Raw genomic sequence first — 24,606 nt, 5'->3', positions numbered from 1 at the left:
TATATATATATATATATATATATATATATATAAAAATATCACACACACACACACACACACACACACACACACACACACACACACACACACACACTCTTGTGTATACATAAATAAGGAAGAGTAAACATTGATTATGCTTCACTATACTGTTAAGAGATTTTATAACAAAACCTTTTTCGAGGTATGAACGAGATCTTAGGTTTGGCTTTTGTAATTTGTGCACAATGGATTTCAACACATCTGTTTAGCACAGACATACACAAAATGACTTGTTATTTTCTGATTTATGAATTGACAAACTTCTGCTTAGTGATGGAGTACCTCATAATACAGTATGTGTTTGCCACTTTTTAGTGAGAGAGTGCTGCCTAATTCTAAATTCCTTTGCCTTCATTTGATTCTAAAGCTAAACCTCACAAATTGTTTTAGAAGAAAACAAGTGTGATTGCCTCTATAACAATTAACACTGCAGGGGAAAACATCAAAGAAAGAGATATGAGAGGGGAAAATAGTCAAGAAAAATAACATGCAGGTTTCCCTGTAGAACACAAATTTCTAAATAGCTACACAATATAAGGTACAAAGATGGAGTGGCATGTTAGTGAGATTATGGCTACTAAATGACCCGTTTCTTAAGACGGTTTATAGGACTTGAAAAAAATAAAATTTTCTAGTATTTGAGAATACTCGTGCAAAATTTTAATCTAAATCTTTGTTTGTGATAATGTCATCATATATGAAATCTACAGGTGAACACCAAAGCTTTGAAAGGGATACAAGTTTGTAGGCATGACATATCACCACAATGATTTATTTCCAACATCTATTTACCAAGAGCAGTGGTATTGTACGGACATGTAACTACGGCAGTTTGACAGTTTACCTTTGATACTTTAAATTATAGACGTATTCTTCCTTTATCCTGGACAATTTCAAGACTTTTCCTCAACTGACTGGAGGACGAAGCCCCTCCTCCCTACCATTCCTTTGGGTGAGTCTCTGAACTACACAAAATGTAAACAACTCATGTTTGGCCAATAGTCAAGTCTGTATTAGTGTCTCTTCATGTACTGAAATTTGTAAAATACGTAATGAGAAAATGAAAGTACTTATGGTCCACAAAGAATAACTGTTTAATTATATACCGGACAAATAAGGTGTACAGTTATCATGTTATGTTCCCTGTTAACATTATGGTAAATCTAACACTGACTTATGTAACTCATTAACTTTATTAGGAAAGTCTTTGGTGTAGATGTTTTATATGTACGATATACATTATATTATGTAGGGTACCTAATCAGTTTTAAAAAATTAATTATGTGCCAGCATATATCTTGAGCATGATTTATTCATATATATATATATATATATATATATATATATATATATATATATATATATATATATATATATATATATATATATATATATATATATATATATATATATATATATATATATATATATGAAATGTTTGTTTCAATGTCGGTTGTTTAGTAGAAATTGATTTACTCTTCATTACTTAAATTATTTTACAGTCATTAAAATATGTGAAACTTTTTAGGCTCATTCACATGTTCCACATGTAACAAATTCATTCATTCACAAACATGTGGCCAAATTTGCTGCGACATGAGCGGCCAAAAATCATTGTGGGAATGGAAAAGGTGGATGACAGAGCATGGCATCTGCAAGGACAGGGAACAAGGGGCTGCATTTTAGTTGTAACGGCTTCAATATATATTAGGCACAAGTGTAGACTGTTACACTCTGGGACAGTTATATACAGGGAGAATACTCTTACTGCACAAATTTGTGTAATGGGAGGGTGGTAAAATGGCTTGTTTCAGGTCTTGCTGTACAGTACACTTTGGAAGAGTGACAGTCTGGTTACTCGTCAAATGTGACTGAGGGTTATGGAAATCTTGTGCAGTGTTGAGTTACTGTACTGTGAAGATTGAATGCTTGTGTTGTGACTATTTCAGCAGACAAAAATGGGGACTGGGAAAACAAATACTTCACTAGATTAGGTGAACTTGACAATGAACTACAATAAAATGTCTTAAATGTTATCATAAATGGTAGTTAAATATGGTACAGTTAAAAAAGCTATCTGTAGCAAAACTAGTTATAATTACCATTAATTATTTGTGCATCACTAAGAATGGAATTACCTTACAGCACTGATATCATACCAGAAGCAAGTTTCCCTCAGATGTTATGTAGGATGAAAATTAAAATAAATAAAGAATAAGCTTGCTGAAAATAAAATAATCAGTGAATGACAGGGAAGCCTGAGATAAGAGCCAACTGCACACACTTTTCCTCAGAGGATGTCTAGGGGTGATCGTGTGCGTGTCTCCTGCCCAGCCAACACACAGTGGCAGCGTGATGAGGATACTGCCACTTACTTTTATTATTTGTGTGCATGGGATTGTTTTTTTGTGAATTCAAATAGGAGGATGCTCAAACTACATGTACCGATGTGAGGAATTTTTTTACCCTTTTTGTATTTTCCTAACAGCATGGTGTGTGTGTGTGTGTGTGTGTGTGTGTGTGTGTGTGTGTGTGTGTTTAATTCACCATCTATCCCCAGCCAGTACCCACCCCCAAAAGAGCTTATAGCTTAATTGATGGATCTTTGGGTTTGGCTGGAACCTCATGCCCCGCCCACACACACTGAACCCCTTAACGACACCTATGCTGCTGGCGTCATACAATTTTTTCTAACGTGGGTGACGAGCATGACGTTAGCGCCACAGAACGAAAAGCTCTCTGGAAATTGAACGGCGTGCGTAACTATGTATATGTCGATGCTAAGTGACTAACTGGAACCTCTTTTGCCCCTTAGACGACTCCGTGCTAAAAATAGTCTACAATGCCTGCCGACACATCATGGCGTCTGCAGAGCGATTATGTTCTCTCAGCCGATCTGTTTTGGCGGTCTTCCTTTAGTTTCTGCTCGTCGTGTGCGTGCTGAGCATAGTCTTGACACCTCCATTGATTTACCTGATGTTCTAGATGAACCAATATCTTGTTCACAGGAGTGTTCAGAGGAGTAGGAAGCGGAAGTTGGAATTTTTTGGGAATCATGGAATTCCAGCCAAACGGTCAGTCCAAATCATAATCTGATTTCACAGTTGAGTTATACGGATGATTTTCTACAACTATTATTCAATGAGATTCATTCCAGAATGAAAAACTACAAAAATTATTATTTTGAGTTTCACTGCAACTTTGGCTCTCTGTAGGCAGTAACTTTCCAGGTCAAAGATTATAAACAATATTTTCAGACTCCATTGCAATAAAATGAGCAACTTTTCTTCAATAAATTTTCCTGTACGTTGCACCAGTAAACACTTGGAATTTTTGGGGAATCATGGAATTCCAGCCAAACTGTCAGTCTAAGTCATAATCTGATTTCACAGTTGAGTTATACTGATGATTTTCTACAAATTTTATTCAATGAGATTTATTCCAGAATGAAAAGTCTACAAAAATTTACCAAAATTATTAATTGAGTTTTACCACAACTTTGGCTCTCTGTAGGCAGTAAATTCCTGGTCAAAGATTATAACTATATTTTTCAGATTCCATTGTGATAAAATGAGCAACTTTTCTTCAAATTTTTTTTCTGTACATCGCACCAGTAAAAATTTGGAATTTTTCGGGAATCATAGAATTCCAGCCAAATGCGACAACCTAGAAAGAAACGGATTTCACAGCAGGGTGCACCAGAAAATTTTCTATAAAACATCTTTTATGACTTTTTCTCAGTTTCGAAGTGTATTTTCCGATGACTTTTGCATCATGGGGGATCACCCGAAAAAAACTTTTGCGTTTCTTTTTTTTTTCCTTTTTTTTCACATGTGGCCTATAGCGCCAGTAGGCTATTACATTAGGGCCTGATGGTCTGCCCGAGCCCATCATGGTGCAGGCAGTTGTTGATAGTGGCGCCATTATTATTATTGGCTCATTCTTGATTTCACTTGCGTTGTACAGCTTCTTCTAGAGTCCGGGTTGATGGGTGGTCTTCAGGACAGCATGTGGGTAGTCTTAGGCCACTCAGCGGTGACTTGAAAAATCCCAGGTGGTTAGTGGCGGGTTCGAACCAGCATCATGGACAACGCATGGAATGCGGGTCTGGCACGCTAACCACTCGGCCACCGCCTCCCCAAAGAAAGAAGGGTTAAGAGGCAGAACACAAACCCTGACTGACACCTGGCATCCATTCACTACTGGCTGTTGTATGGCCAGACTTTTGTTTGAATACCTGGACTTGGCCAGGCATGTGTCTGGCAACCACCAGACTTAGCCGAGCCCCAGAATTTTTACCCGGATTCTATTTCAGTTCCCAGACTTGACCAGGCATAATGTCTGACAATGGCTGGATCCTGGATTTTGTCCCAGAAATTTGATAAATGGGAAATCTAGGTCCAGGCTATTGAGGGTCAAGTGCATTCAGGCTGTCTTTTGTCTACAGTCATACTTTTATGAAATATACTTATGAACTAATGTATATATATTTTCTTTGCATTTGCATTATTAGTTGCACCAATGTTCCCATGCTTTCCAGCCACCTCAGACAGAAAGGTCCTTTCCAATGATACATCATATCCTTTGATTGTACAAAAATTACTGTCATTTCTTTTCTATCCTTTTCTTTTCTTTCATTGTTGGCAGTTTTATGTATGTGTGTGTATGTGCATGTGTGTATGCATGTGTGTGCATCTATGTGTGTGTGTCTTTGTGTGTATAGCCTGCAACTACTGAGTGCAGTGGTGGGGCCATGCCTGTTGTGTGTTGGCCGGGATGTGTCACTCCTGTGCAGCTAGCAGCCCTGGCTAGTACTCCAGCGTGTACTCCATGCTCTTCTCAGTGTAGTAAAGAGGACAGCTTATGCAAAAAGGGCAAACATGATATACGTCAATACCGCTGTTGCCTACACTGTCCACTGAGGCAAAGCGTGCGCCGCGCTCACACACGTGCACATGGTGAGGCAACGCTCCCTCCTCCCGCCGTTTGACATGCTTGCGGTGGCACCAAATGCAGACAACTATGAGCAGCACCGACGAGATGCCCAGCCCAACCCCAACCAGCATCAGCACATTCACCACTGGGTCCTTTATGCCTGCAAAGAGAGTGCCACACAGTTCTCTGTAAAATTGAGATGCAAGTTAATAGTATAATAAGTCTGATGGTTCTAGTGACACTCAGGACCACTGATCAGTAATAATTTTTGTGCTCCATATTATTTCCAGTTTAATGATGGCATGTGCAACGATATCACTTATGAATTTCAGCACTTATATCTATAGTAACAAGCAGTGGTTGTGTTGAAGTACGCACACAGAGTCTTTCCTTTGTATAAGATATTTCAAAGTGACTGGCTTTGCCATCAACATATGTATATAAGAATGATGCTGATCCATTGGATATATTACAGAATACAGCAAGCTTATTTCCAGTCCTTGTTTACTCACAGTTGTCCTCGTCGGAGACATCTCCAACTCCACAGTTCAGAACACCGTTGCACCGCAGGTTTTTCGATATGCAGAAGTTATTTTTTGAGCAGAGGAACTGTTCACATTTTGGACCTGGTGGGAAAAGTGCAATGAAGGACCTGAACTGTACTCTCTTTTAACATATCCAAGTTGGTTGGTGAATGATGCTTAAAAATAATCTACCACTTTGGTACTGCTACTGCTCTTATTTCAGCTTTTGGCCACTTCATCTACTCCTTGTACTATTGCTACTGCAAAAACTACAGCTGCTACTGCTACTGCTTTGCTGTTTTTGAAGGAAGGATATTTAAGTATGAATGTATGAAGTATTGTGGATTTGTAAAAAAGGGGGAATTTTTTGTTATTATTGAATACAGTGCAATATGTAGAGCTGAAAGAGTACAAATACTTTGTTACATAATCTGTAGCCCTGACATATCTACGACAAAATAATTAAGAATAAAGAGGAAGTGTAGAATATATTTAGATAAATAAATAAATAGTCTGAGCTATCCAGAAGCATATATTAGAGGTATAAACTTACTATCTTGTATTTCTGTCCATATGCCCTCAAATCCTTTAGCTCCCACAGCTCTATCAGCAGTGAGGAAGGCCACCCTCACAAGGGACGACTTGGAGATAATGAGAGAGGCATCATCACTCAATCCTTCTCCACATAACTCTATTGGCACCTTGTCCAGGTCCGGCCAGACCCGAACCACAGCTGCAGGACAGCCCCTCTCTGGTGAAAGAGCAAGTCATGAATTTCAGGTATGCTTGATTTTATTACTGGTTAGCACATGTCATAACAAAGGGTTCAATCAAGTCCAGAGCAGCTGGCACACAGGCCACCAAGTTGTACCTCCTCCCTTTTGAGCTGGTCTAAATGGGTACCTGAGAATGCCTTGAGAAGTAAACTTTGGTAACCCAGTGCAGGGTTCTGTTCTCTCTCCAATTTGCTTTCTATCTGATTTTCACTCTTACGTTGATGACTCAACTCTGCATCACTCAGCATTATTTAACGACGGACCTTCACTGGAGTAGTAATTATAGTTATACAACTCAAGGTTGAACACCACAGGATGCTTAACCAGTGACCTTGCTATTATTTCTGAAAGTGGCAGAAGGAACTTGGTGTTTTGAATGCCTCAAAAACCCAGTTTCTCCATTTGATAACTAGTGCTTAATGTATATACTCCTTACACAGAAATGTATGGTCCTACTGCAACCGTGATTCTATTTTTCATTTAACTATTAACTTGAATGTGGAACTTGGAGAACACCACATCTCTGAGTTAAACATTTTGCCACCACCCCCAGCAGCCACAATGCTAAGCCTAGTGTTACACATTCATGATCTTGACTCCCAACATTAAAAATGTAGCACTGCCAGATGCATGTTCTGACCATTGTAAACAGACCACATTGAAACAAAGTTGTTGAGAATGACCTCCAATGGTTGTGGTTTACTGCTGATAGGTGACAGAGGCAGGGGAGGGGGCTGATTGTTTTGAAATTTCCAAAACTGTCGGCGTGTGGCTGACGTCAGGTGTCGGGGGTCAAGATCGTGAATGTGTGACACTAGCCTAGGAACTGAGTATTAGTCCCAGATTTCAGACACCATTCTTGTGGCAAATAGTCTACCAAATCTCCATCTGGTTGGTTATGTTAAACTTGCAGGCCCATGCCATAAACAAAATTTAAGATTCCATCATAAAGTTAGGAGAACAGTCAGGGAATCTGGCTGCTAATCTGCTAGTATCCATTAGCATTTGAGAGTTATAATATAATTAAAATTTCTCCACCTATCAACTCAACACAATCTTCCAAACACCTATCCCCTATTCTTCGATAACACTCAGCTGTCACCTTCTTCAACACTAAATATCCTTGGTCTATCCTTAGCTCAAAATCTCAACTGGAAACTTCACATCTCTTCTCTCACTAAATCAGCTTCCTCGAGGTTGGGTGTTCTGTATCGTCTCCGCCAGTTCTTCTCCCCCGCACAGATGCTTTCCATTTATAGGGGCCTTGTCCGCCCTCGTATGGAGTATGCATCTCATGTGTGGGGGGGCTCCACTCACACAGCTCTCCTGGACAGAGTGGAGTCTAAGGCTCTTCGTCTCATCAGCTCTCCTCCTCTTACTGATAGTCTTCTACCTCTTAAATTCTGCTGCCATGTTGCCTCTCTTTCTATCTTCTATCGATATTTTCATGCTGACTGCTCTTCTGAACTTGCTAACTGTATACCTCCCCCCCTCCCGCGGCCCCGTTGCACTCGACTGTCCACTCTTGCCCATCCCTATACTGTCCAAACCCCTTATGCAAGAGTTAGCCAGCATCTTCACTCTTTCATCCCTTACATTGGTAACTCTGGAACTGCCTTCCTTCGTCTGTATTTCCTCCTACCTATGACTTGTCTCCTTTCAAGAAGAGTGTACCAAGACACCTCTCCATCCGAAACTGACCTCTCTTTTGGCTACTCTTGTCTATTTTCTGTTGTGGGAGCGGTGAGTAGCGGACTTTATTTTTATATATATAATTTTTGTTGCCCTTGAGTCGGCTCTTTAGAAAGATTATTTAGTAAATTATGTTTTGACTCACCGGCTGGATTTCCCTCAACAGAGAAGGACTGAAGCCATAGCAGTATTTTGTGGTACTGGCGAACGTGGATGAACCAAGTGCAGGAGAATGCTCCCCCTTGTCGATCTGGGTCTGGACCGTCATACTTGTTGGGCCAGTGAGGTGAGTGGATGATCCCATACTCCTCGTTGGTGATGTTTCCACCACAGTCTGCCGTAGTGAGAAATGTGTCAAGAGGAAGAAAATTACTAACATTTTTCTTGATCTAGGCCAACAGAGTTAGTACTGAAACATTCAGAATCATACTTAGAACTGGAATAGCATGTGTTGGATAATAATTTTGACTATATATCTCAAGAGTGGAATTGTATAACATTTGATAAAAGCAAAACAGCAGAAAACTTGATGGACACCGCATCTGATATTCTATCTTTTGTAGACATTATGCATCACAGTATTCTCTCATGTCATAGCAGGAAATGATTTTTAATAGATATGAATCAGACACTAATTAGTGTGTGGAGAAAAATGTAAACTTCTGTAAACATGGAAATGAACTAACAACTACTCTGCATGCATTTTCTTTAATATTTTGTTTTGGTCAAAGCCAAGTACAAAAGTAAGTGTTTCATCTCAAGCAAGTTTCCTGAAGTGATTTTTTTAATCATATATCAATTTTGAACCTCCTCTCTGATTATCAGTTTGGATTCTGGAAAAAGCATTCTGCTGGTTATCTTTTTGCCTTTCTAACTGATTCTTGGTATCTGATTTTTTTTCTCCCCAAAATTTATACTCTAGTTCCTCCTTTCCCAACCCTGGGGTCGCAACCCCAAGTGGGGTTAGTAAGCATTTTTCCTGTGGTCGCCAAGACCTCAAAATATCAATCATGGTGTTATTATATTATAATAACACATATACAATTAAACTAGTGGGGTCGCAGTCATGTCTAGAGGTGTATAATTGGGGACGCCTGAAAACATGGTTGGGAACCACTGCTCTAGTTGGAAGCAATAAATTTGTTTTTGAGAAGGAAAGGAAAAAATAAACTAGAAAAAATGCCCAGAAATCACTGCTTTTATAAAGCAGTGCTGAGATCAGAGGTTACATGTAAACATGCTATAGCATCTAACCTTGAGTGTAAGCAATATACGTATAGCATCTACCCTTGAACTGTATGGACCCTGTCGTGTTGGACACAGTAATAATCATGGAATTGTGCATCATCATATGAATAAACAAGATGGTCAGTTCTGAAAAGATTATTTATGGATAACAGAAAAGATGATAAAACTAAGCCCTGAGAAACAGCACCATCTACAGGTTTAGGAATACCAGTGCTGTCTCCTCATAGGACAGAAATAGATGAGCCAGAAAGGAAACTGAAGATAAGAGTACAGGAGAAATAGAATCTCTGGGAGGGTGGTTTAGAAAGATGAGATTTGAGCTACTGTTGAAAATTTTTGAGATACCTAAGGCAAACGTTTCAATATATACGAAAGAGGATGACCAAGATACTCAAACTAAAAAGAATCAATTTTCATCTCACCTCTAAACAGCATATCCTTCTTCTTGAACTGGTATATTGCCTGGAAGCCACTATGGACATGCTCGGTGTCTGTTCTGAGAACAACCCGTAAACCCACGGCCTCCATCTCACTCTCGATGGGTCCTGGTGCTGCCTGGCCACAATACCGCCCGTTGAGTCGCTGCCACTCATCGTTGGTGCTTTCAGAGCGGTACACATTGTAGATCTCCACCCAGTCCTCTTGACAGTGGTTCCTGAAGAGTGAGGCAATTTTAATGTTTTCCTTTTCCTATGCATAGGCTAACAAAATATTATCCACGCAATCAGACACACTGTGTGGCAGAAGGTTGCCAGTGCATGATAATGCACACCTCAGACTTGGGTGAACCAACTATAGACATGCACTGCCTAGTCAGCTTCATTCACACCGCCGCCAATCAACACGTGTGTGCATGTTAGGCCACCCCATCACCAAACTGAATCCCGCACTTGCTGAACTTGTTTGGCAAACCCTAGCATGTGCCTAACTGGCCCCCAAAATTTGTTAAGGCAAAAATATGTTATGCTGAGGTGTGTAACAGCAAATGTTTACTGTATTTGTCTTTGATGTGGCTGAACTATGTCCAGGAACCATATGGAAAACACATGATGAAGACAATGAAAATAATAGTGATGACTGTTTAGCATAACGCCCAACTAAGGGGTGAGGCGGCAGTGATGGCAGCATGGGCCCCTCCAGCATTTGTATACACTGAACCAAACATGTGGCAGGAATTTCAAGTTTGTGCCACTCATTTAAGAATATTTCACATTTACATTTTTTCTAGAAAAGATCACAAATAATTGAATCTGCAAATAAAAAGGGAATAATATTGTATGTATTGTTTTTGTTGTTCCTGGTAATGTTTGTGAGGAAAGTGCACTTTGTATCAATATGTATTTGGCCACTGATAGTATTTTTTCAAACTTTCTCTCCTACAATTGGTTCAAAAGAGAAAGATGCTATAAGTATGTTGGTTTAATTTTCCAAAAGAAATCTTGATTGATTATTGTGGAAAATTATAGTTGAATTTTTGTTAAATATTAATTCAGAAAATTTTGACTGCCAGGTTTTTCAGACAACCCATTTTTCCTATTAATCCACAGAATCAAGAGTCTACTACTCTTTCAACTACACACTGTATTATTGCATGAACTGCATTATTTTGAAGCACAGTAGTAGATCAAAGTTGAATTAGACATGCTTGGTTAATAAAGTTATTTTACAAACACTAAATAATACTCACCCGTAAGTCAAGTTATTCTTGTCACTGCGCAGCTCAAATGTAGAAAATGCCAGCCGAACCTGCTCATCGGGGTTGGCCTGGAAAGTAAACTCGCAGGTGGTGTTGGACGGGTAATTGGCTGGGTGCCGAGGGGAGTTGAAGGTGCCCTCTTTGCGGCTTGAGCTGTAGTAGGTGAAGGTGCACTTCCCGTCAGGGGATGGTGTGCCAGGGATCTTGTATTCTGTACAGAGGGAGAAAATAATAATTTTGTATTATCGGTTGCCCTCTTGACAAAAATCCTGGTTTTGCCATTGTACACCGGCTTAAATGACATAATTTATCTTCAAGGCTAACCTGTTTCAAATTTGTAATGTGCCTTGAACCTTCCACCATGGTATTTCCCTGAGCTGAAGACCATGACCAGCCTGGGCCCTGAGGAGACCACTGTCTGGGGCAGAGCCTTCCCACACACCTCATTGTCGGGGTTGTCATAGGCATTTTCTGTCTCTTGGCCCTTCAGGTATATCCTTAGATACCCGTCGGAACAGCTGTTCGGGGAGGAAAACATGAAGGAAATAGGTAATGAGCTTTAAATGGACTAAAAGATATGATGTGTTTTTTGTAAATGCAAGCGGTCAGTGAGAGTTACCATCCTTGTTATATAATTTCAAGACAAATTAACCAAATTGTAATAGTCATGACTACTCACTTTTTATCTCCTTTTGGTTCAGCAGGTATATCAAAAGTTTCAAAAAACTGTAGTCTAACTCTTTCCAAGTTTTGGGCATCTTGGAGCCCATAGATGAAGTACCTACAGACAATATTTGAAGGGTATGGAAAAGGGTAGTTGGGGCTATAGACTGTGCCATTGGACTCCTTTTTACTAAGGATGCGCTGGTCACACTCTGTCCCCCGGATGTGCTCGGAGTCTGAGGCATTGATGAAGCCTGAACGTCAATGAGAAAATAAGAAATTATTGTGCCTAAGTCAACACAGCCTAGTCATATGTATATCTTAGTCTGTTTACAGCAAAATGATGGGTAAATTATGAGGTGCATGGAATGCTGATTTGATGTGAATTGATTTAAGATTACTGATTTAACAGTTTGATGGAGAACACATTATTGATTCTTACAAAGAAAATTGATCTTTAGCATGGCCTTTGAAAATGACACAAGCTTCAGGCATACCCTGTCAAAACTCATGTCATGACCACTTATGAGTACTAAGTCTATGTTGAGCAGGGACACATTGAAAACAGGTATTACCAGTAATTACTATAAAAGAACCATCAACTTTCACAAAAAGTGCATGTAAGACTGAAAGATAACAAAATATGCTTTTGACTAAGATATTACACAGAAGATGCTTCATAGTTTGAAAGGAACATGAATTTCATCATTACTTTTAAGTAAGAAAAAACTGCAAGGAGGAAAAGAATGAAAAGTATGATAAATTAACATTTTGGGAGCTGAAGAACCTCAATTCCACTCACCTAAGTTGACGTAGCTCTCAGAAAAGTTGAATATGCCCTGGAAGCCTCTGTTTTGGCTGTCCGCAATGCGCTCGAGGGTGTTGAAGGTGAGGAGGAGGGAGCTGGAGGTGCTGAAGATGACCAGGTTTCTCTGCTGGCCGCAGTATGTGCCGATAAGGGCAGAGATGCGGCTTGACCCGTCATAAATCTTCACTTGATCAAACGGACAGCTGAGGGAATTAAATAATCACCCTCAACATCTGCCATGGCCTCTCTAAACTGCTCCCCATTTTCTGTGTGATGTTACTGTACATACTCCATCTTGCTCAGGCAAATGATTTTAATTCTATCTTCAAGACACACACATACTATCAAGCTGTGTCTGGGTATTTTAGTTTGGCAGAAAAAAGAGAGCACTTGAAGCTTTTCTGTAGTTCTGTATCTTTGAGCCTTAAATGGTCTTGCCGGGCTGGTTATTCAAGGCCTGGATGATGGCCGTTCATCTCCCTCCAGAAGAATTTTAGTTTCTTCTCTTATCATGACAGTACTGGGTAATGAGGCAAAGTGTATGAAATCCAAGTCTTGCTTTTTATTCCTCTTTCCCCATCTGTTATTCCTCTCTCCCAGTACTCCTTCCTAAACACTTCCTTCCATGTCCCAGCCTCAGCCTCAGTTTTAAAGTAGACAAAAACAAATATTACAAACTCATCTTCTGCCTTGAGTCATTCTGCGAGGGACAGTTGAGCCACCCTGGCAGGAAGGCTGAGCCACTTTTGAAAGTGAAAGGCAGAGCTACTCTAGGATGGGAGAAGCAAACTATAGAGGAGGAGCCACCCTTAGTAGAGGCTGTACGATGAAAATAATCCTCTCTCTCTCTCTCCGTGCAATACATACGAACTATCACCATCTACTCTCCACATCCCCGCGTCCCCACACTTCCTTATCCCTCCCTCCCTAAACTTGGCTCGTAGTGAGAACTTTTCCAATCTTGCCATTCCTTCCCCGCTCCTCAGCCCGAGACAAACACGCCCTCCCCCTACCCCTGTTGTCACTCTGTCTTCCGTGTTAGGGTTACGTAAACAATATGACCTAATTGGATTATCCAGTTATTTCATTAAATTCATTTAAGGTAGCAAATAGCTGACATGTGAGAGGAAGCGAGAGGTGTTGCGTGTGTGGCAAGGTGCGGGTGCGGAGCGGGGCCTCAACCACCACTACCCCATCGGCCAGTTTCACGTGGAAGTACTATACCATCCTCACTACCACCATCACCACCACCATAACACAACAACCACCACCACTACCACAACTCCCCAACTTACTGTGGGCCGCCGTAGAAAAGATCGAAGTCGCGGAACTCGAGTCTGATGCGCTGGCCTTTCTTGCCGACAAACTTGTAGTAGCAGGTGATGTTCTTCGGGTAGGCGCCGGGGTAGGTGAGGGTCATGAATTGGCCATTCTTCTGCATCTCCGAGTGGATGACATAGCCGCAGAGAGTGTCCAGCTGCAAGTCTCCCACCGAGTACTTGGCTGCGAGGCGAAGGGGAGGAGACGGGAGAATGGGAGGTGAGAAAACGGTGACATACAAAGAGGAAGAGGAGAAAGATAAGGATGAAAGCAAAACAACAGAGACGAAGTGGATAGGATGGGTAGTGTGATCAGCAATGGCGTGGTGCGGATGGATACGTATGGGAGCCGGAGAAAGAGGGAAAGAAAGTGAGGGGGTGAAAGAGGTAGAAGAGGGAGAAGGCGAAGGACAACAGCAAAGAGTACGAGGGGTGGAGATCAATAAGATAAAATGAGCAATGAGAACGGCAGAGATATGATAGATGCATAAGGAAACCGGAGAAAAAGGGAATGGAAGTAAAGGGGGTGCAAGAGACAGGAGAGGGAGAAAGAGCAAATGTATGGGGGAGAAACAGAAGGATTAAGGTAAAAAAGTAAGAGATACAGACGAATTGGATGGAATAGACAGAGATAATGGCAAAGATGAAGCAAAGGGAACCGGAGGGAGAGGGGAAAGGAAGTAAAGGGAGTGAAAGAGTAACGGAGAAGGGAGGAAGAGGAAAGTATGAGGAAGAAAGCGAAGGGCGAATTGGACCGAGTGGAATGATAAGGGGAACCAGAGAAAGAGGGAAAGGAAGTGAATGGGTGAAAGAGAGGCGGAGAAGGGGGAAAGAGGGTAAAATTGAAAGCAATGATAAAAGGAGACACATGAATCAACAAGGAAGAGAGATGGAGGTGGACACACACACACACACACACACTCACAATCTCTCTCTCTCTCTCTCTCTCTCTCTCTCTCTCTCTCTCTCTCTCTCTCCGGCCACACACATATTAATTTTATAACGTTCCTCTAACAAGTCATTTCGTCCTTTTCAGACCAGGAACAATTCCCTGATTTTTTTCTAATACGAATTTCAATTACTGAATGTGCTTGAATAATTTACAGGTTCATCATTTTGCTAGATGATAAACTTTATATGGTGGTATGGGAACGCTACTACTACTACTACTACTACTACTACTACTACTACCATTACATTACATTACGACCACTACTATTACTACTACTACTACTACTACTACTACTGCCAGCACATTACTACAACTATTACTACTGGTACTACTACTACTACTACTACTGCCAGCACATTACTACAACTACTATTACTACTGGTACTACTACTACTACTACTACTACTACTACCACCAATGTACTACCACCACCACTACCACTATATACCACCATTCACTGCCATTACTCTTACAACAGTCACTACAACTCCACAACCACCACAGCAAAAACCTTACAGCCATCATACGCACGCAAGCCCCCGAGCACTCACAGTCATTGATGAACTTGTAGGTGCCGTTGAAGAGGCTGGTGGAGGTGTTGACGTGGTCCGTGTAGAAGCTGATAATGATGGTGTTGTAGAGGGAGACCCGGAGGCGAGGGGAGATGCCGCCACAGTACCTGCCTCCGAAGGGCGTGTTGAGCAAGTCCTCCTTCGTGGGGTCCTTGATCTCCGTGTAGATGTCCAGGTACTCATGGTTACACCTGTCGGAAGGGAGAGAGACGGGCGCAGAGGGTTAGTTTTTGGGGTTTTGGGCAGCGGAGGAGGAAAGGGAAAGAAAGGGAGAGGGGAAAGGGTGATGGTAGGATACAGGGAAGGAGGTGACGGAGGAAGAAGGCGAAGAAGGGAAGGAAAGGGAAAAGCAGCGGAAGAAAAGGAAGAGGAGAGGGTGATGGTGGGGCGCAGAAAAAGGGGGTAGCGATGGAAGGAAGAGGGAAAGGGAAGGAAGAAAGAATGATGATAGGACACAGGCAGAAAGGCAACTAAGGAAGAAGAGGGTGATGGTGAGACGCAGGGATAGGCGGCGAAGGAAAAAAAAAAAGAGGAAAGGAAGAAAGGGAAAAAGGCAAGGAAGAAAGGGAAAGAAAGAAAAGGAAAACAAGGGAAGGAAGAAAGGGAAAGAGGGAAGGAGAAAAAGGAAAAAAAGGAAGTAAGAAAGGGAAATGGATAAATAAGGAATGGAAGAAGGGAAAGGGAATGGAGATTCATTTGGATGGAAATCATTGCTCTGACGCCAGACTGAAGAAGGCAGGAGGGGCAGAGGGAGGAATTTCAAACATCCTTTCCCCTTCCTCCCGAAACAAAATCAAACATGTGCTTCCAAAACTCAGCAAAAAACAAGACCTCATTCACCTTTTCGTCCTCACAGCTCGTCACGCAAACACTTGAAATAGAAAATCACGAGTCCTCACCTCTAACTTCGAACATTCCTTCCTGGTAAACTCTGAAAGATTCTTCCTACAACAGTATTTGCTCTTTCCTACGGCTTTAGACTCCTTCACGAGGGCGTATCAAGACTTTTCCTTCCTTCCCTTTTTAAGTTTTCCTCCTTCCATCTTTCCCTTTCTTCCTTGCCTTTTTCCTTTTCTTCACTGTTTTTCCCCCTCTTCCATCCTGTTTTCCCTTCCTTCCTTTTTTCTTTCTTCCTTTTCTTTTCCATTTTCTTCATGATAAACTCTGCAACACTCTTCCCACTATGGTATTTCCTCTTTCCTACGACTTCGATGTCTGGTAATTTACTCTTCTCTATGATGTACGCTGAAGAGATGGAATGTGTTGGAGGAATAAGACTGTGTGATGCCCTTGTGTTAACGTTATATATACATTTTTTTTTTCACGAGGGCGTATCGAGACATTTCTCCAAGTAAATTACAATCTCCTTTTGACTTTTACTTTAATTTTACTAGGAGAAGCATTTTGACTGGATTTTCTTTATTATTTTACCTTCGTCTCCCTTGTCTATCGAAGGAAGAACAATTTTAGACACATCCCTTTCTCGTGAGCACGTCCGAGAGCGCCTGCGAGCCAATCTGAAGCGTCACGTTACACAGAGGACGCAGAACTTCGCAAAACTAAGAAGAGATGACGCAGAACGAACCAGGGTCTAAGGTCTCTCTCTCTCTCTCTCTCTCTCTCTCTCTCTCTCTCTCTCTCTCTCTCTCTCTCTCTCTCTCTCTCTCTCTCTCTCTCTCTTTCCGCCTTCTTATTTTCTTCCTTCCCTTCTTTTTCCTCTCCCTATTCTTTTTCTGATGTTTCTCCCTTTTATTCTCCTTCCGTTGTTTTTTCCTATTTTCTCTGGTTCTGTTTCCTTTTCTTTGTCTTCTTCCTTTTCCCCCTCCCTCACCTTATTATTCCCTTTCTTCCCTTCATTTTGGTCTCCCTTCCCTTTCTCTCCCTTTCCATTCCCTTCTGTCACTCTTCTATTTCCTATGTCTATATTTCCTCTCTCCCGTCTTCATATTCTCTTCCTTCCCTTCTTTATGCTCTTCCTCCTCTTTCTCTCCCATTTCTCCCCATCCTTTTCCTTCCATTGCTGTTCCTTCTTTCTATGGCTCTACATCCTTTCCTTTCTCTCTTCCCCTCCCGTCCTTCATACTCCTTGAGCCTCGTAACAGTCTTGAAGGGAAGGAGAAACGTAGGGCGGGAGGAGGGGTACGGCGGGACGACTCGAGACAAAAGAGGTGCTGGGCGGAGAGCGTTGGCGGCAGGGCAGGACAGAGTGAATGGAGGGCTGGATGTACTGAGAATGAGATATGCTAGGTAGGCAGGGCGTGTACGTGCGTGTGTGTGGTGTCGCGTGGGTTTCCGCTATCAAGATAATGTTCCCAGCCCCGTCGTCACCACCGCTATTGTCAGACACTTCCGCCTCTCACATCAACTATTTTCAAAGGTAAAAAAGGAGACCAGTCGAGTTCATATGAGTGATATTTTTGGTTCATGGTGCAGAAGAAGGGTTAAGCTGCCACCAGGGTCAAAAACTACCCCCTGGAAATGCCTAAAACTCCTATATGAAAGTGTTATCAAATATGTGTGCTTGGGGGCCTTAGCTTCATATCATTAATCGTATCAAGCTCCCATTACGACGATTTCCCAAGGCCACAGTGAAGAGTAACCGGGTTTTGATGAGTTATTTTCCCGCTCAGGATGCAAAGAGTCGAGTAAAACTATCACTAGGATCACAAAACAGCCCATAAAAACCTAGCAATATCCACGAGAGGCTTTTCAAACAAGCGAACCGAGGCGTCGAGACGTTTAAGAATATGACCCTTGCTCCCGCCGCCGCCGCGAAGACCACAAGAACAACCAGCGCCTCACAATTTAATGGACAGGACGAAGCAAAGCGATGACGGGTTGGTTCTCTGCTCGCTCGGGTGGACCTGCGGCTGGCTGGCTGGAGGGACGAAGAGGAGGAAGGAAGGGGAAGAGAGAGAAGAAGGGGGGCAGGAGGCAGAGGAGAGAGAGGAGGGGAGGGGAAAAAGGGGTTAATGGAAGAGAAAAACTGAGAGGAAGAGAGTGGAAAGGAAAGGAGAGAAAAGAGGGAAGAGAAAGCGAAGTAGGAGGAAGGAATAGAAAAGGAAGAAATAGGAGGAAAAGGAAAGGAAGGAGAAGGGGGAGGAGGAGGGTGTGAGAGGGAAAAAGAGAGAAAAATTGAGGGAGGATTGGGAAAAGAGATAAGGCAGAGGGGAAAGAAATGGGGGGATGAGAAAAGAAAGGAGAGAGGGAGAAAGGGAGGGAGAGGGAAAAGGAGAAGGAAACGAGTTGAGGGAAGGAGGGAGGATTGAAGGAAGAGGAAGATATATGAAGAAGGGAGAGGAAAGGAGAGAGAGATATGGTAGAAAGGACTAAGGGTTGAAGAAGAAAGAAAGGAAGGAGGGAAAGTGAAAGGGAGGAAGATGGAGGATGAAAAGGAAAAAAGGAGGGAAATTTGAGGAAGAGAAAGAGAGAGGAGATGAGGAAAGAAGGGGGAAAAAGAATGGAAGATAGGAAGAAGGGATGAAGAACAAGGAAACAAAGAAAGAGGGAACGGTGATAAACCTCAAACACGTAGTCAATTAATCTAAGCTCAAGGTTAGAAAAAATATTGTAAAAGAAAGTCTGGAAACAAATTATTAAGCAGACAAACCTCACTTCCGGTTCTCTCTCTCTCTCTCTCTCTCTCTCTCTCTCTCTCTCTCTCTCTCTCAGGTAAAAAAGATTAAGAAAAAAAATGTTACGAATAAAATTTTGAAGGAATGGAAAAACACACCTCACTTCCGGGGTCTCTCTCTCTCTCTCTCTCTCTCTCTCTCTTCTTTTCCTATACGTTATTTTACAGCCATAACTACAGCATCGATTTCACCACCACCACCACCACTACACAACAACAACAACAACAACAACCCGTCTTCCACACTATTACACTTCTATCGTTTTTCTTTCCTATTTAATCCCGTTTTTCTTCTTACTTTTCTTCACCATCATCATCATCATCATCATCATCAGCATTTCGTCTTTTTCCTCTTTTTATCCTAATTTTCTTTCTTTCTTTCTTTTTTTTCTTTCTTCTTACTCCGTTCCCTCTTCTTGTCCTTTTCCTCCTCCTCCTCCTCCACTTTCTTTACCTCTATATCACTGTCCCTCCCACACAATACTGAGAGAGAGAGAGAGAGAGAGAGAGAGAGAGAGAGAGAGAGAGAGAGAGAGAGAGAGAGAGAGAGAGAGAGAGAGAGAGAGAGAGAGAGAGAGAGAGAGAGAGAGAGAGAGAGAGAGAGAGTAAAAAAAAGAAAATAGCCCAGAGTCCTCCCCTCTCCACCCTCCTCCCACTCCCATTCGTCCCTTTCCTTCCCTGTCCGCTACTTGGCTCACAACACTTCAGCCACGTCTCCCGAGCCGCCTTCCGCCTGGTCGGCCTCACTCAAACGCCGCGGCCTCGCCTCAGCGGAAAACCTTTAGAGAGGCGACGACCGAATCTTACCAAGTGCTGAGGGAGGAGGAGGACGAGGAAGAGGAGGGAAGGGGATGGAGGAGAAAGGGGAAGGATGGTGGAAACGGGTATAGAAAGAGAAAAGGAAGGCAAAGAAAGGTGGAAAAAGGAGGGAATGGGTAAGTATGGAGGAGTAGGAAGAAAAGGTGAAAGAGGAAATTGATGAAGTGGAAAAACTGGAAGAAAATGGGGCAAAGATATGGAGGATAAAGAGGAGGAAGAAGAAAATGAAGAAGAAAGAGGATAATGATGAGGAGGAGGAAGAAGAGAGAGGAAGGAGGAGAGAACGAGGGAAACAAAAGGATGGAAGTAGCGGAAGAAAAAAAAAAGAGAAGTAAAAAAGGATGAGGAGGAGGAAAGTACACCAGGGCAAAAAGACGAAGATGTCGAAAAAGATAAAGTTAAGAGATAGGAGAAATGAGATAAATGGTAAGAAAATACAGATGTTGAGGAAAGAAAAGAAAGAGAAAGAGGAAACAAGACACATAAAAGGATGATGATGATGATGATGATGAGGAGGAGGAGGAGGAGGAGGAGGGAGAGAAAAAGCAGGGGGAGGAGGAAGAGATGCAGGAAGCGGTAGAGAATTATGAGATGAGGGCAGCGGAATTATGCGTCTGCAGTCCTATTGTAAAAGTGGAATAAAAGACTACTACTACTACTACTACTACTACTACTACACACACACACACACACACACACACACAGGATCACACACACACGCACACAGACACACACATCTAGAGAAGTGCTGAACAATGCAAATGAGTATGTTTATTAGTAAAAATGGAGGAGAGGAGGAGGAGGAGGTGGAGGAGAATAAAACTGAATAAAACAGATGATAATAATAAGGAAAAGAAGAAGAAGAAGGGGAAAAATGAGAAGAAAAAGAAAAGAAAGAAGAAAAGGAGGATAAAACAAAGACAACTGCTATGGCCTAAATTAAACTTCGTGACCTTTGAACCAAGATTTATTGCTAAAGAAAGAATGAAAAAAAAAATATATATATGTTAGACCGGAAAACAACCCCCCCCCCCCCCCCCTTGCCCCCTTTCCTTGCAACGCCACGAGAACAAGTTTGTCAAAGGTGTTGTCTTTCAGCGAAGTCACCGCCCCGTCGACTCCCACCCGCGAACTACAAGAAGCGGAGGGAAACACGAGCTCCAGTCCTCCCAGATAGGTATTGTCAGACGCACCCGCTCCTCATATCAACGAGAAGGAGATCAGTCGGGTTCCAATGAGTGTTCTTTTAGGTTCACGGTAAAGAAGAAGAGTCAAAATACCACCAGGGTCATAAAACTACCCCTGGAAATGCCCCAAACTCCTGCGAAAGCCTTGTCAAATGTGTGTGCTTCGGCGGCAAGGGTTTGACGGGGTGTTATCGAAGTGGGTTTTAGGTTACATGGGGCGTCAGTCTTGTGGGTCTCTGGTAATGGTTGTGTTTTATGCTCTTTTTCCATCCCTCGCCTTCTCTCCTATGATCCCACTGCTTCGTTTCTTCTGTTTTCCCTTTTCCCTCTCTCTTCCCGCTTTTCCGCTCTCTTTTCCTTTCTCTCTTATTCATATTCCCCTCCTTGCTTTCGTTTCCTCGTTCTCTTCCCTTCCCTTTCTCACTCCCTTTTACAATGTTCTTTCTTTTCTCTCGCTCTCTTATATCTCTTTTTTCTCCTTCTACGTTTCTTCCGATATCCATCTTTTTCGCTCTCTTCCTCTCTCATTTCGTTTCCTTTTCCCTATTATCGCCCTCTTGTTCTCTTTGCTTCCTTTTCCCCTCCTTTTTCCAATGTTCTCGCCTTTCATGCTCTCTTTTCTCTCTTTTTCCCTTCCCTGTTTCCTCCGTTACCCCTCTTTCCGTTCTCTATAATTTTCCCTTTCCTCTCTCCCTGTTCTAGTTTCCTTGTTTTCTTCTCTCTTTATTTCCTCTCCCTTTTCCAATGTTCTCTCCTTTCTCTCGCTCTTCCCTCTCCATATCTCTCATTTTACGTTTTCCCCGTCACTCCTCTTTTCCGTTCTCTTTTCCTCCTTATTTTGTTCTCGTCCTCTCGTTCTCTTTCCTTACACCCCCTTCCCTTTCTTTTTCCTGTGCTCTCACCTTTCTTTTCTCTCTCTTCTCTCCCTTTTCCTCTTCTCGTTCCTCTCTCGCTCTCTTTGCTCTCATTTTCCCGCTCCTCGTTTCCCGTTCTTGCCTCACTTCGTTCTTGTCACTCCTTCTCCTTCCTTTTACTATGTTTTCGCCTTTCTCTTTCGCTTTTCTCTCTCTACTTCCCTTATGCGTTCCTCCCGTTACTCCTCTTTTCCCCTCTGTGTTTCCTTTTCCCTCCTTTACCCCGCTTCCTTTCCTCCTCTGTTTTCGTATGTTCTCTTCCTTCCCTCTCTCTTTCCTCTCCATTTTTCCCTTTTATGTTTCACCCCGTCACTCCTCTTTTCCGCTCTCTCTTCCTCTGTCTGTTTTTTCCTTTTTTTTTCCTGTTCTTGTCTTCTCCTTCTCATGGATCATTTTCCCTCTTCCTTTTCCTAAGTTCTCGTCTCTCTCTCGTCTCTCTCTCTCTCTCTCTCTCTCTCTCTCTCTCTCTCTCTCTCTCTCTCTCTCTCTCTCTCTCTCTCTCCGTCTCTCTCTCTCTCTTCTCTCCCTTTTCCCCCTTCTCATTCCCCTGTTTTGGTCCCACTCTCTCGCTCTTTTCCCTCACTTTCCCTCCTCTTCGTTTCTCGTTCTCGCCTCACCTCTCCCTCTCCCTCTCTCTCCTGTCCACCCGTCCGCCCTCCACCGACCTCGCCGCCAAACTTGCGAGCCCCGACATTTTTGGGAGGGAGGAAATATAGTTACCGGGCGTGTGTGATGAAGTTTGCGAACTAAATTCTATGAAAGTATGTGGACGGTGAGAGCAGTATTGTGTGAGTGAGGACAGCGGCCGTGCGTGCTGCGTCCATGGTTGAGGAGACACGAACGGGGGACCGACCTCTCTAAAATGGGGTGTCGCCTGTGAAAGTTTTCCGCCACCGCCACCCGCCAGTTTGTACGCGTTATTTCATTTAGTACACACCAGGGAAAAAAAAATATTAGTCGGGGAAACTGAAATTAGGTACAAAAAGAACAAGAGTGACGAAATATATAAGGTCAACCTATACTGTGTGTGTGTGTGTGTGTGTGTGTGTGTGTGTGTGTGTGTGTGTGTGTGTGTGTGTGTGTTATCTTACTTGTAACTCACAGGATTTGACTCATTCTCGTATTGTCCTCTCTTTTTATCCGTATTTATCCATCTCTTCGTTGAGCTCGTGAACTTGTGTGTGTTGTGTGTGTGTGGGGAGGGGGGGGGGGGAGGTGAACGGATAGGGGAAAGGGGAGTGAGGGGAGTAACGAGCTCTCTTCATCGACAGCCAAACAAACCTACCACCAGCACCACCACCACCACCACCACCATATCCACCAGCAACAGTGACGGTGATGATGGTGGCGGCGATGACGAGGCACACACACACACACACACAAAAAAAAAAAAAAAAAAAAAAAAGCCCCCGTCAATTATTATAGTGGAAACATATATGACTTTACTTATATATGCATCTGTCAGTAGCTTCAAGACACAAAGAAAGAAATACAAACCCACACATAGAAATAGAAAAGACCTCCCTATCTACCGTGTATACTAAAAGAGAGTCCGATCATAACAACTCCCGTTTTCTTTAATGTAGGGTCAGGATGTTGGTAGTAATTATCCTCCTCTTCCTTATTTTGTTCTCTTGTTCCTTTCGCGCTCTACCCCTCTTCCTTTTCCTATGTTCTCGCCTCTCCTCCCATTCCTTATTTCGTTCCCTCGTTCTTTTCGCTCTTTCCCTCTTCCTTTTCCTACTTTCTTTCTTCTCTCCCTCTCCTCTCTCTCGTTCTCTTGTTTCGGTCTTGCTCTCTCGCCCTTATCTCTCACTGCCTCGTTCAGTGTACCCAAAAAAAACAACCCCTGAAAACACACAAACACACACAAACAAGTTCAAATATACGTCTCAGCTCATTACCATAGAAAATAAGAAATAGTCATTACTTAAAACAAACAGCTGGCACATGGTTTACTTATAAATAGTAAAATAGTCAATTATAATAAATTTTAAGATAAGATAGGTGATGCTGGGTGGGTGGGGGGCAGGTGGGGGGCGGGGAGGGCGAGCTAAGCAGTGACTCAGCAAACCTACATCTATGGGACTCACAATGCTCAAGAGGAGGCAGGTTAAGATATATTAAGTTAGACCAGATCTTGAACTCTAGTAAGACGCAAGATTTGAGGCGACAGACCAATCAGACTAGAAGAGGAAGAGAGGAAAGACGAAATGGCGACAGAAATGGAGGAAAGAAAGGTAGAAAATCAGAATAAGAAAGAGGGAAGTTAAGGAAAGGAGAGAAAAATTGAAAGAAAGGAAAAGTGCTGAAAAAGAGGAATGAAGGAGAGGAGAAAGCGATAAAAAATTGACAAGTAGGGAAGAAAAAACTAAAAGAGGAAGAAACGAAAGACGAAAAGGCGATGGACATGGAAGAAAGGAGAAAAGGAAAGAGGTAGAAAATCAGACCAAGAGAGAAGAGTGAAGAAAAAGGGAAATCAACTGAGAAGAGACAAAACGATAAATACTAAAAGAAAGAAATGGAGGAGAGATAGAAGAGAGAAGGAAAAAAGGTAGAAAATCAGAAAGAGAAATTAAAATGAGAGAATAAAAAGTTAGACAATCAAACTAATAGATAAAGAGGAAAATGAAGCAGCATGAATAAAATAAAGAGTAGCAGAAAACAAGAATTAAAGATCAGCTAGAAAGGTGGAGTGATAATATAAAGAGCTAGGGAGAGAATAAGAAAGCTGTGTGTGCTGGGGAACACCGGTAGAGGGCAGCACACGACCAGCACGCGAGGGAGCCACTACAGCTAAACGATGCCAAGGCCTATGCGTACAGCTC

The 24,606-nt window shown here is 42.4% G+C and overlaps 1 protein-coding gene across 9 annotated transcripts in view; it reads right to left on the bottom strand.

The window, feature by feature from the left end:
- LOC126982620 (cubilin-like) overlaps nt 1–24,606 on the bottom strand; it is a 182,142-nt gene that overhangs the window by 5,011 nt on the left and 152,525 nt on the right. For 7 of the 9 annotated variants that reach the window (XM_050834815.1, XM_050834816.1, XM_050834814.1 and 4 more), the window contains 11 exons: nt 15,204–15,415; nt 13,677–13,884; nt 12,376–12,584; nt 11,590–11,827; nt 11,235–11,428; nt 10,902–11,121; nt 9,637–9,869; nt 8,112–8,300; nt 6,052–6,249; nt 5,487–5,600; nt 4,937–5,134 (listed from right to left, as the gene is read on the bottom strand). In XM_050834815.1, the coding sequence (XP_050690772.1) occupies nt 4,937–5,134; nt 5,487–5,600; nt 6,052–6,249; nt 8,112–8,300; nt 9,637–9,869; nt 10,902–11,121; nt 11,235–11,428; nt 11,590–11,827; nt 12,376–12,584; nt 13,677–13,884; nt 15,204–15,415 (2,213 nt within the window). The remainder of the gene's footprint in view (nt 1–4,936; nt 5,135–5,486; nt 5,601–6,051; nt 6,250–8,111; nt 8,301–9,636; nt 9,870–10,901; nt 11,122–11,234; nt 11,429–11,589; nt 11,828–12,375; nt 12,585–13,676; nt 13,885–15,203; nt 15,416–24,606) is intronic. The other 2 variants (XM_050834822.1, XM_050834819.1) reach the window with 1 other exon arrangement.

This window comes from Eriocheir sinensis, chromosome 51 (genome assembly GCF_024679095.1).
Source record: "Eriocheir sinensis breed Jianghai 21 chromosome 51, ASM2467909v1, whole genome shotgun sequence".
Taxonomy (NCBI): Eukaryota; Metazoa; Arthropoda; class Malacostraca; order Decapoda; family Varunidae; genus Eriocheir; species Eriocheir sinensis.
This window is presented reverse-complemented; position numbering and strand designations above follow the sequence as displayed.